The 12,373-nt window shown below is 36.8% G+C and overlaps 1 protein-coding gene across 3 annotated transcripts in view; it reads right to left on the bottom strand.

Moving 5' to 3' along the window:
- HMT-1 (Homocysteine S-methyltransferase family protein) overlaps nt 1-8,757 on the bottom strand; it is a 38,471-nt gene extending 29,714 nt beyond the window's left edge. The window contains exons 1-4 of one of the 3 annotated variants that reach the window (XM_089386013.1): nt 8,384-8,720; nt 1,041-1,097; nt 449-660; nt 150-279 (exon numbers count right to left, since the gene is read on the bottom strand). In XM_089386013.1, coding sequence (XP_089242139.1) covers nt 150-279; nt 449-660; nt 1,041-1,097; nt 8,384-8,710 — 726 coding nt within the window. In that variant the 5' untranslated portion in view covers nt 8,711-8,720. Of the gene's footprint in view, nt 1-149; nt 280-345; nt 661-1,040; nt 1,098-8,383 lie in introns of all 3 variants that reach the window. The other 2 variants (XM_089386014.1, XM_089386015.1) reach the window with 2 other exon arrangements.
- Nucleotides 8,758-12,373: the final 3,616 nt, after the last annotated feature.

The following is a 12,373-nucleotide window of genomic DNA, read 5'->3' as shown; positions in this document are numbered from 1 at the left end:
GACGTGGTTAGATTGAAAACACAAATCTAATGGTCTCTAGCTGTTTATCCTTATCTCTATGATCTGAACTAGAATGCGTGTTTATCACAATCAAAACACATTAACTTGAGGGTTAAGTTACCATATATGAGATGGAAAGAAGTGCAAACCTGGGCTTCAAGTTTATTGGGGATAGTCTCAAAAGCTAGTAAATCTGGTCCTGCCTCAACAAGAACTTGTAACCGGCGCCTATGGAAATCCTTTAGTTTATCCAATGTCACATCTGACCCAAAGTCCCCACTGGACAATGGAATTGTCAAATTAGAAGGTAAATAAAATGAAAATATGCCAATGCAGATTCCATACCTCAACACTCCAATTTGCTCCACGGTCGATCATATATTCAAGATAGAAAGGAACCAGCACATATTGATTTCCCCCAAGGAAAGAAAATAGAATGATGGGATACCTGTATTCTGAACCATCTGCCAAGTAAGCCCCATAACTCCCAATGCAAGCAGCAACCAATGCTCTGTTGTATTTTTTGTCAAGGGTCTCACAATTTTGTACATTTTCCCAAAAAGAATCACGAGCCTCACAAGCCAACTTCACACTCTTTTGTAGCAATGACTCTCCTTGTTCTATTGAAAACCCTCTTGATGTGAACCCTGGGAGGGTGGCCTGTCAAGTTTTAGAACAAAAAAGAAATATTCATAGAATCTTTAACAAATCTGTACATGCATAGAAAGGAGCTGCCATGTCATAAAAAAGGAATAGAATTATCAAGAAGGTGTAAAATGTTGATAGATGATTGCTGCTCAGTTGTAAGGTACTAACATGAAAGGAAATATCAAATACAAAGTTATGGATATGTCAAGACAATCAAATACAGAAGAAAGAATGTTTCTCATGGTGGAATATAGATGAAAAAATTGGAGAGCATTCGTAAACAACAGTACATGTGAAAAATTACCATGATATCACTAGAATTGCTGAATGATAGCACAATACGACCAAACCAATTGGTAACTGCACAAAATAGAAAAGAAGACAATAGTAACCTGATAAGATGATGTACCCAGTACTTCAGCACCAGCTCCTAAATATTCCAAATGTACCTGCATATGAAATAAATTCAGCCCATGTTTTAAACTCTCAGGTGAAACATTGTACATGAGTGAAACATCCGAGTTGTTCCCATTGATAAAATAATGAAAACAAATTAAAAGAACAGTTTCCTTTATTGGGAATGTACACTAAGATAGACAACATGAATTTCAAACTAAAAAGCATAATTATCATGAGATGTGAAACATGTTTCTCGTAACTTAGTTGAGGAAATAAACATGATTTAGTAGAACCTTATGAAATATAAGTTTTAGATGTCTGAGAAAACAAGACCAGGGAAGGAAGACTTCAACACCTAACAGTTGTTAACTAATGGAACTAACCCACTTCCTCGATAGGATTACATCAACAAAAAGTGCAGAAAATAGCCCTATTTCGTAGTTTGCCTACTTTTCTCTCTTGGACCTTAGACATTACCTAAGGTTTCATTATAGGAACTCCTAACACTTGACCGGTTGGTCAAGCAATGATACTGATATCCTCCTCGCCAGGATTCAACTCCTTCCAATAGTGTGGTATGTTTAACTTTGGTCCCATGAAACAGCAGGGCCAACATAGCCATTTAGTCTGTACGGGGATCGCATTTTCCATCCAGTGTAATAAGGTATCAGTGACATCACACCTCTTCACAGGCGCTGAGAATTCAGCTCTTAAGGTATTAAAGAAGCATCCTCGAGAGTTTCCATTATGAAAAGTCCTCAGCGAATTCCATTGTGACAGATTTCACTTTCTACGTCGCATTTCTAATCCATGTTTCTAATGCTAGCTAACCACAATACACAGAAGTTCAGAAATAGGTACGGTATATGCAAAGGAATTCTATCATATGTGTCATGAGGCACTTTCTCCTTTTCTGTTGCCTTACGCCTTTTATAATTAGTGTTTATTTTTGCTCACAATTTAAGACATGTCACCCCAATGTTACATTCCTTTTTTTCTCAAATGTTGTTTAATCAAGTAACATTATATTAAGTAATGCTCAGAACATGTTAAATACTCTCTCCACAAGTGTTAATGTTAACCACTGCTTTTGACCCTAAGGTACAAGTGTCAAGACATGGCCGAGTAAGAATAATAATTTCAATTAAATAATGGAAGAAAAATGATTGCAGTGGCTTTGTTGGTAACAATTTTAAGCACACATTTTCCTCAGATTAGGAACTAAAGTACTAGTTCCTTCCATATCTTCAGTGAAGTATTCTCAGCCACCATTAGCAAAAGCCTTTCATGCTAGGCTGACTATCGCCAGCAACTTGCAAACACTTTTAAGAGCTGCTTCTGATATCTGTAGCAAAATTTAGAAGTCGGAATCTGCTGTGAAAGCACAACCTTCACAACCCTAAGAAAAAGAAAAATTTGCAGAAAAAGTATCGGTGTTCATTCTAATTCTCAGTTGTTTTTTTGTGTGTGCTGTTCAGTGATTCCCCACTAATATTAAAAAGAAAAATAAAAAGCACAGCAGCATTATTGGCAACAAGATCATTACTGTTCTTGTAAGCATATTTAAAGGCATCATAGTTTGTTTTCAGAAGTTTCTTGGAATACCCGGTTGCACTTTTTGATAACCAGATTGTTAAATTATAAAAAAATACCAAATACCAGCTCCAATTTAATCGAATTTGAAGCATATTTAACAGTTTCTCTAAAGGAATATTAGAAAGAACAAGTTCTATGTGAGAAGGCTTCACTAAAGTGTTGAGTTTTGTAGCTCAAAAGGTACTTCAAGTCTTGTGTCTTGATTAGAAGGACCTTGATTTGCCTTTTTAGGAGCTTGCATGGGACGCGCAAAGTGTGCGAGTGAGTTGCAGGCATACGAATGTGTTACATGTGACATGCATGTAGCTAAATTTATGATTTGTACTCGAGTTAAACTAGAGATATCTAAAGATAGAATAGTTAACTAAACTAAAGTCACTTCCCTTCAATTAACTTGACGAGCTAATTTTGACCGTCAATCTTAGCTTAGGAAAGTTATAAATTGAACCTAAGTGTTAAACCTAAGACACAACAGCAACACAAGATTGAATGAGGTTTCTCAGTTAGCATTTTCTGGGTCCAAGATAGTGCAGTGAGGCTGGTGATCAGCTAATGATCAGTTTTATATTTTCTCAGTTGGGCCATTATCCCACGACGGGAGCCCAAGTAAGTTCCGTGATTAATTTATTAATGAAGAACTGGTGATTGGGAAGAAATCTGTTTATGTGCCTGTGAGATTTAGATCAAGTATTATTTTTTGCTACCGCTATTTTTTTGGTTAGGAATCTGGCCATGTATCCGTTCCGTTAATAATTGCTGGGAACCGAATACCAGGCGCTGAGTTCGGAAAGTCTAACATAAAGTTGGTCAGCAAATTTCAGCATTTCTGGCCATAAGACTGCAAAGAAGGAAACGAGGTGAAAAGTTTAAGAATTTTAAACAACATATCAAATTCTTGAGAGCTGTTTTGGGCCTGACGAGTTATTCTGTTGGATTTGTAGTGCAATTTAATAAAACAATTGCAGTCCTCTAGATCTACTGAAGAAAATTTCAAACAAAATTCAAAGCCAAAGGACTAATAAGCAATCCTATAAAGTTAAGAAGATACTTCCCTACGGCTTGTAATAACTAGAATTAATTCTGCACCTCGGAGGATACACCCAAAATTTGTAAATTTGTATGCAAAGTATAGCCTCAGTATTTGAGGATCATACTACAGCCAGAGAGTCATATTTTTATATCATATATGCATTTGGCAGACAGTGGAAATACTTATTCATCAAAATCATGTCATGTAATATATAGAGAGAGAGATCAGTGATGTGAGACACGGCCAACACTTTGCAAAGTTTTGCCAAGTCCCTCCTAATACGAGTAATAGGTGAAAACTCAGCCTGGAAATGAAAGTCAGTGAAATTTGCCAGAACTCAACATTTAGTGCATTTTGAGTTCTTTTCTATTTGCCAAGTTTCACCAAGTCTTCAACTGGGTTGCTAAGTTTTGTCAAATCCGAAGCTGGCATACTTTTTGCCGAGTGGGTTAGCTCAATCAGTTCAAACAAACTGTTCAAGGCAGAAATTACCATGAAATCTCCAATTCTAATCTAATTGAGATTCAAGTCCAATTGCTAGAGATTTAAGGCAAAGATAAATCTTGAATCTTTTATGAATAAGCCTACGATAAACTTACTTATCAAAAATAAATTTTCTTAAATGAGGAGCACTAAAATAATCTAATACTAAAAATAATTGCTAACTTTAGTACAATAACTGATTACAATATGTCCGTGTATTATTTCGTCAAGAAGCATGCACTGGATATATTGAATTAATTTCCTTAATTTTATTTTCAAACAAAACTTCCAATGTTGTTATGGCACTCTCGATATGGCCATTAACTCATCTGATATAAACATACAAGTGTCTACGACGAGACACCATAAACTTGGGAATAGTACATGAAGGACATGTTTATATATATTATTATTATTAATAATATGTGTTTTTCATTTGATCATTATTAATGTAGTATTAGTTGTATGATTGAAATTGTATTTTATCATATAAATGTTTTAGTTACTAAATTTTAGAGAAAGACTAAAAAAATTTGGATCTCTTTTTAATATTTATAATAAAAACATTTATATGATGATGATGCAAATTCAATCATACCACTAGTGCTACATCAATGATGATCAAATGACAAACACACAAAAAATTAGAAACATAAACTGCAGTTTTCTCATTGAACCATTATAATCAAAATGCATTACATAGACACTGAGTCATTGCTACTATATGTGGGAATGCCAATGGAAAATACAAAATAGGGTAGATACTACAACCATAGATGGTATAGTCTTAAAACTCGGCCAGGTTGAACCATCACCTGGTCAAACCAGTTGGTTCATTAGGCTCAGTGGTCAACCTAGCCAATGAGCCCAGTTTGGGCTAAGGTAGACCCTAGTTCGAAACCAAACCAGTATGAACCAGCTCACACATGTATGGTTGTAGACCCATACAGTGTGGTTTAGGGTGGTTGTGACTCGTGAGTAGTTATTTGAGAACTAGGGGTTGTTGCCCTCCAAAAATAGCCCCTTCTATGAAACCATGCCTCCCCTCTCATTTGCTTCACATGTCTCATTGGGAGTTGGTTGGGGGGTTTGATCCCAATGCAGATTTGGTAGTGCCAATAAAACTAGAACCAATAGCTTAATCAAGCTAAGGATAGCAACCAATGGGAAGCACTAGTCGTGTAGCTCAACCAACTCATGCTCCTAATAGATCTAGTTTTGTTGTTGCTACTACTATTGAGGTTGCAGAGGAATCTGAGGAGTCCTCAAACTCTGAGCCAAATGATGTTTATGTAGCTCCTATTTATGATCCCATATCCAGGTTTGGTGACGAGTTTGATGAGGATTGATCATGTCGATCACTAATAAGTAATATGTCAACTTGTAGTAGGCCATTGGCCCAGTAGTTTGTAGAATTGTTTTTAGACTCTAGAGGCCATTTAGAGCCTCATTGATTATGTATTTTGTTGTTGATATGTATTGCACACGGTGCCATTTTGATATATTGACCCTTACATGGTATATAGATGAACAAACTTTGCATATTTTGTCTCTAATAGTTTGGAATCATGGTTTTAAATCTTAAAGACAATTTCTTTCATCAAAATTTTGATTATTTCATGTAATTTTTTAAAGACCGGTTCGTTCAGATCTGACCACTCCAGTTTTTCCGGTTTCGGTTCAAAAATCAGTTTAAAAGGCAGACTGGATCGATTACCAATTCCGATTTTTAAAACTATGAATGGAAGAATCTCATAGCTTATGCCTGCACAATAACCCTAAGCCGCACCCCAAAATGCCTTAAACCTCCAACCTATTGAATTAAACGAAGTGAAATGATGAACATGTCCTCCTTTTACGAGAAGAAGAGCACTTTTTGGAGGGACATGTGTCCAAATCACGAGATACATTAAAGGCATGTGTTAGACTCATGTTCGACGTGTGTCCTATGAACAAGAGACATGCCAAACATGTCTGATGTATCAGATTTATGACACATGACCCTTTTGGATGTCTCAGATAACTTAGGGCCCACATAAGAATGTGTTCCACTTTTGTATTTTAATAGTGCATAACATGATGAAGTTTTCACATCTAGTACCTAGGGATCTCAAACCAAGGCTATAGGTGCAATCACAGGTTTTTGTAGGTTTTTGATAAATGAACCCAGATTCACCCTTCAAGCATAGACAAACCCATCCAAGGAAGTGCCTAACAACTAGCAAATCCCAATTGATATTTCAAAGGAACTTCAAAAAGCAAAGAATTCATTTTGATTGGTACTTCAAGAAAAATGCTAGAAAGGCTTTACACTACAAAAAGCGCACACTTACTTCTGCCTAGGAGAGAGTTTTGAGAGACAACACACTCAGTGGACCTCACCAATGATTCAATGTGCTATTTATATAAGATAGATAATAACATAAGGTAATTTTATCAATGTCCAACAAAGACTACAAAAGTAGGCTATTGGAATAAAAAAGTGCATCCAAATGAAAATACAAGGTGTGAGTGCAAACGCAATTCCTAAACCAATGCTGAAAGTAAAATGATAAAGAACTAAGTGTCTCTCAAAAGGCTAAAAACCTAGCAAGGAGAAGATAAAAAAGACGGTGCACTTACAAAGACAAAGACACCTATGTGCTTAAAAAACAAAAGGACAGGGTGTCAAGAAATGCTCAAGCTGGAGCTGGTTGTAGAGGGAAAGATCGGACCGCGATATGAGCTCCTCATCAAAGTTCTCAAGAACTGAACGGGCAATGCACTAGTGAATGATATTCTCCAAGGAGTTGCCGTAGCTAAGTGGGCCCAGCTTTATTACCCTTATCGGGTGCGATGTGGGCAGAGGGGCACAAGAACAAGGAAGCCCAATTCTCCTAACATCCAACGCCATGGCTAAGAAACTTTTGATAGAAACCTGATTGCTTTAGTGAATTTAAGTAGTAAGCTGGACAGGGAGAGCCCAGTCTGGAACTACCTAGAGCTAATCATTTTAACCAAAAATAAATAAGATACCAGCAAAGACCTATAAGCACCTCCTGCGACAACAAAAGCCAGGTGCATTCTATAGTTGTAAGGGCGATCCATCAACTCTGTGTGTTGTTGTCTGTGTTAGGATTCATTGAATCTGGACATTACGTCAACTATTTGTGTGCATGTACAGTACATTGAATCTAGGCATTGCATCAATTCTTGGTATGTCCCTATGGCTATGCACAAAATATAGAAGTTGCATTGAATCAAGCGAATATGGATATGCAACTCCAACCCGGATATTTACATTACAAGCCTGGGTTTATATGAATATGGGCTAGTTTTAACATAAGTCCAGCTTCAGCGGAAACTGATTGAAACAAACCCATAAAAAAGCAAGACACAAAAAGGAATATAAATGTGAAAGGCGTCCCAACAACATAGGGATATATGCCATTATAATGGGAGAGCTTGAAATATCACAAAGATAATCACCACAAACTAAAGAAGCCATATCAAAAGTTAAAACCACAAAGAACCATACTAGAACCACAGGGAATGTTAGCACTACAGTGAAAGAATATTATGACATCGATAAAGATGTTATCAAATCAACTCAGACACATGCACACCAAAGCCACCTTCGGATTGACAAAACTCGGGAAATTTAAACAAAAGGAAACAAGCTCCAAAATTAAAACAACAGAGCCAAATTAGAAGATAAAGACGTATGGGAGCTAAGAATGCATGCTTTCCACCAAAAAAATTATGGACAGCAGGGGCAGAAACAGTAAGAGGGAGTAAGAGACAATTTAAAAGGCGTTGGTCATGGTAATGAATTATTATAATGAAGTGTTATGAAACAGTAAGAGGGAGTAAGAGACAATTTAGAAGGCGTTGGTCATGGTAATGAATTATTATAATGAAGTGTTATGTATTCAGAGATTCGAGGTTTAAATTTCTTAATTTCTCGGTGTTTGTGAAAGTGATATAGTTAGACATGACAATCGGAATTTACCCCATATCATAAAAAACCAACCCCATTACCAATTTCTCTGATCATTAAAAATCACAATTAAAAAAAACAGGGAACGTTTCACAAACTTCAGTGATTTGATACTGCGATCAATGCATCCATCTATTTTGAATGACAACATAGCTTTTGAACATCATGGAAGTGCATCCATCTATTTTGAATAACAGCTTAGCTTTTGAAGATCATGGAAGGTGGGAAGGGGAAATGGAGGTGGGCACCTGCTTAATGAGATTTGGATTGGTGACAAGGCACAGTGCACTCCAGAGAGGATCGTTGATATTGGCCCCATGATTCTCCAACTGGGTCGCCAGCCCTCCGTCCACCACTGCACATCCCCCCGCCCTCTTGATCAACCCCTCTAACGCTCCCCATCTTCCCAACCCCACAATACGCTCCCCCATCAGCACTTCCAATTTTCCTCCTCCGTGTTTGCAGCAGACTAGCGACGGTCCGCTCAGACCTGGCCTGTCGCAGTCGAACCTTCGAGTATCGAATAAACTAGTGAGAACATTTATAAATGCAATATACGTGAATGTTTCTGACATTTCCCGGATGAACCTAGTGAGACCATTTTTAAATGCAATATACGTGAATGTTTCTGGACATTTCGGGGATGAAACTAGACGGAAAAGCGTCTTGGTTCATGAATTGCATCCATCGACACCTTCGATATATTCCGGTTTTGTCCGGAACGAATAAGTCAAAGGTTAGTGGCACCAACGTCCATCAAATCAAAAATCGGATAGTAGGTTTTTGGGCGAATGTTATTTCCAACCCTATAGCAATATAAATGCTCTCTGACATGTGAGGGAAATAGCGCTCGTCCTCTGAGTGACAGCGCGTGAACAAATGAATGAGCGAATGCTATTTCCAACCCTATAGCAATATAAATGCCCTCTGACATGCGAGGGAAATAGCGCTCGCCCCCTGAGTGACAGCACATGCACGTGAACAAATGAATGGAGCATGGAGAGCGTGCACATGAACAAATGAATGGGGCATGGAGAGAGAGGGCGAGCACTATTTCCCTCGCATGTCAGAGGGCATTTATATTGCTATAGGGTTGAAAATAGCGTTCGCCTAGGCTTTTGCATATTGACATCGGCAAGGATCTCTAGGTCCTTACGAAGAACCATGAGCTTTGAGCGAAATAAAGATAAGATAATATTAGCCATTGTTTTTTAAGGTGCAAAGATATATAAAAGATATATATATAGAAGGAACAAAAAATTAAAGAAGATCATTTTGGAAAACTCAATCACTAAATATAAAAAATCTCATTTCTAACTCAATAAATATTAGATAAATAATATTTAAATAAATTTTGAGAAAACGCTATTACTGAGAGCAACCTTCTACTTCATTGGTTGCTTAGTGATGGAAAGTTGTCATTGTAGCACTTGGTTATGTCTGAAGTCAGATTGTTGGTAAAAAATTATGCAAATAAATCGCCAAATGACCACATAATTTATACAATTCCTTATTTAATTCTTTGAATATTGAGGAAATTGTTGGTTTATTATGTTTCCATGTTGGGCAGAGAAAATTGTGAAGATAAAATGGATTAGTTTTCACACATTTGCTTTGATAAGACAGGTTGATGCAACTTAGAGGATAACTTCAAAGAGCTAGACAAAATAATTGACCAGGTACATAGATTTCCTAGGGGAGGCTAGAGCCACTCTTGAGTTTCTGAATGATGATTACATATCGCACTGGGTTGCCCACGTCCAATGCTTATCTTCTTGAAAAAAGGACCGTTGCAGCAAAAGCCATGTCGATTCAGGAAGGCACCCTTGACATGAAGGTCCTGAAGTTTGTTTTAAAGGATTTTGATCATAGTAGTTCAAGGGGTGTCAACGGGGTTCTACTCCAATATCCTAGAACCAAAGGCGAGGTATGGGATTACTTTGATTTTGTCAGGAATGCACATGTCAATAGTGTTAAGGGTGTAGTACCCACATCTATTGGCTTTGATGATATCGAAGTCTTCGAGGGAGTCCAGAGTAAATATGGGGAACACAGGTGTCGCGTGGCAACATGATGTTGATGTGGTGAGGGTTAATGGCCATATAATGTGATCCAAACGTTAGTTTTTGGTAAAAAAAAAAATTATATCACCAAAAGTTCTTGACAAGTCACACGAAATGGGAATGTCTATTGTAAGTTGAGAGAAGTTTGAAAATGACAAAAATGTTAAGACCCCGTTTCCATAATAGGACATTAGAGGTTGATCATCCATAAAAACACCTCCCACTACCCTTCTCACAAGCCTTTATTCATTGATCCTTCACCTCGCACTAATTGCCCTCTATTGGTTGACCAATTCCACTAGAATTTGACTCCCACTCTTCGATTTCATGCATCTTAACCTCCAAGCAAGCGTAGACCCACGAAAGCCTCCCATTTCTCCTTCAAGTGTCCATTGGTCAAATCACGTGGAGCTACAAAACAAACCATTATATGACCAAGAACAACAGGGGATATGCTTTCTCGAAGGGAAAGAATTTCAGCATCAGCACTAAATCCAACCCCAACTCCCTTCTTTCATCGAAGATAAATCATAGAACTACAACTTTTCTTAATGGCAACAGAAGGCAGCGACTGGTGTAAGATAATTGTCCAATCCACTTCTGGGGATCTCAGAAATTTTAGTGGGCAGTCATATGACTCATCACCACACCCCAAAATCGGACCATAGTCCTCCTCCTTCCATTCTCGGATGTAGTGTGGTAACCATTCATGTGAATATGCTTTAGTCACGTGTCATATTTTAATTGGAGGGAGGCAGGTGGAAACGACATTCTACAATTGGTTGGGGTGAATAATGTCTACCCAGCCCAACCACGCAGAGAGACACCTTCAGTGTAATTATTAAATATTTTTAATGAAATCAATGCCAATTTTCATGAAATATTAAAACGGGAAAAATAAATAAATAAATAAATAAAAATAGAAGTTAAATGTGTCACACAATTTTGATTTAAATTTTGAATGATATCGATTCCAAAATCATGTGCACAAATATATTTTTCCTAAAAAGTTAAATGTGTCACACAATTTTGATTTAAATTTTGAATGATATCAATTCCAAAATCATGTGCACATATGTATTTTTCCTAAAAGTTTGAATGACAAAGTTTGAGATGCCAATTATAATTATGTGTCTATTTTAAATAACATATTTAACAATCTAAATAAACATGAATGGCATGCTTTTAAAATAGGTTATATTCTAATGTTTTTATAAAAGATGTATTATAAATTAATCCTTATCTTACACATCATAATAATAGCAAAAAAGCCTAGGTCTCCTCACGTGTCTTGAATACCATGATATTCACTATGAACAAGATTAACAGTTTTTTTCCACTGTAAATATCCATCAATGTTGTCTATAACATATAATTGTGTCGAAAAATCACATTGTTCAAACTCCATTTTAAACTAAAACATCCAATAATAGAGTTCGAATTGAATAATTGGAAAATCAACCTATAGAAGTCGAAAAAATATACATTTTATAATAACATGTTCGTTGTTTCCAAATTTTAAAAGGATCCAATAAACAATTAACATGATTTTAATTAGAAAACCCCATCACCTCGAAAAATATACAACTCATAATAACATGTTCATTAAAAGAGTCTAAACTTTTCACAAGTTTTGTGTACTCACATCCACCTCTTTTCCTTCTTTCCATTTTGATTGATAGTGACACTGTAAAATATATAACAGAACGCACAAGGAATAGATACACATTTCTAACACATCTCCATTGGAAACATGAAACAATTAAAAGGTTACCTAGAGGGGCTATTTGAAGAAATAAGCTTCTCACACTCACTCAATTCATCACCATGAACACCGAATGCTCTAGAAAATAGCCCCTGAATGAATGAACACAAGACCTTCAACCTTCTTGGAACCCAGCCTATTATATTTTAGTCAGTGGATAAAGTTGTAGGTGCTCCACTGCCTCTCATATGTCGACAAACTTGCCACTTTCGAAACAACTTGCTAGAAGACAGGATCTGGTAAATTCCACATGGCATGAAACGTTTTGGTAAATTCAAGTCTTACTTGAACATAAAAAATATATATCTCTTCAAAAAAAGTTGTAGGTCCTCCACTGCTTCTCAGATATTGACAAACTTGCCATCTGTGAAAGAACTTGCCAAAAGACAAATTCTCGTAAATTCCACATG

This window comes from Pinus tabuliformis, chromosome Q (assembly GCF_031772625.1).
Source record: "Pinus tabuliformis cultivar Carrire ecotype Pingquan chromosome Q, CPIR1, whole genome shotgun sequence".
Taxonomy (NCBI): Eukaryota; Viridiplantae; Streptophyta; class Pinopsida; order Pinales; family Pinaceae; genus Pinus; species Pinus tabuliformis.
The sequence above is the reverse complement of the archived record's forward strand: the minus strand, read 5'-3'. Positions and strand labels throughout refer to the sequence as shown.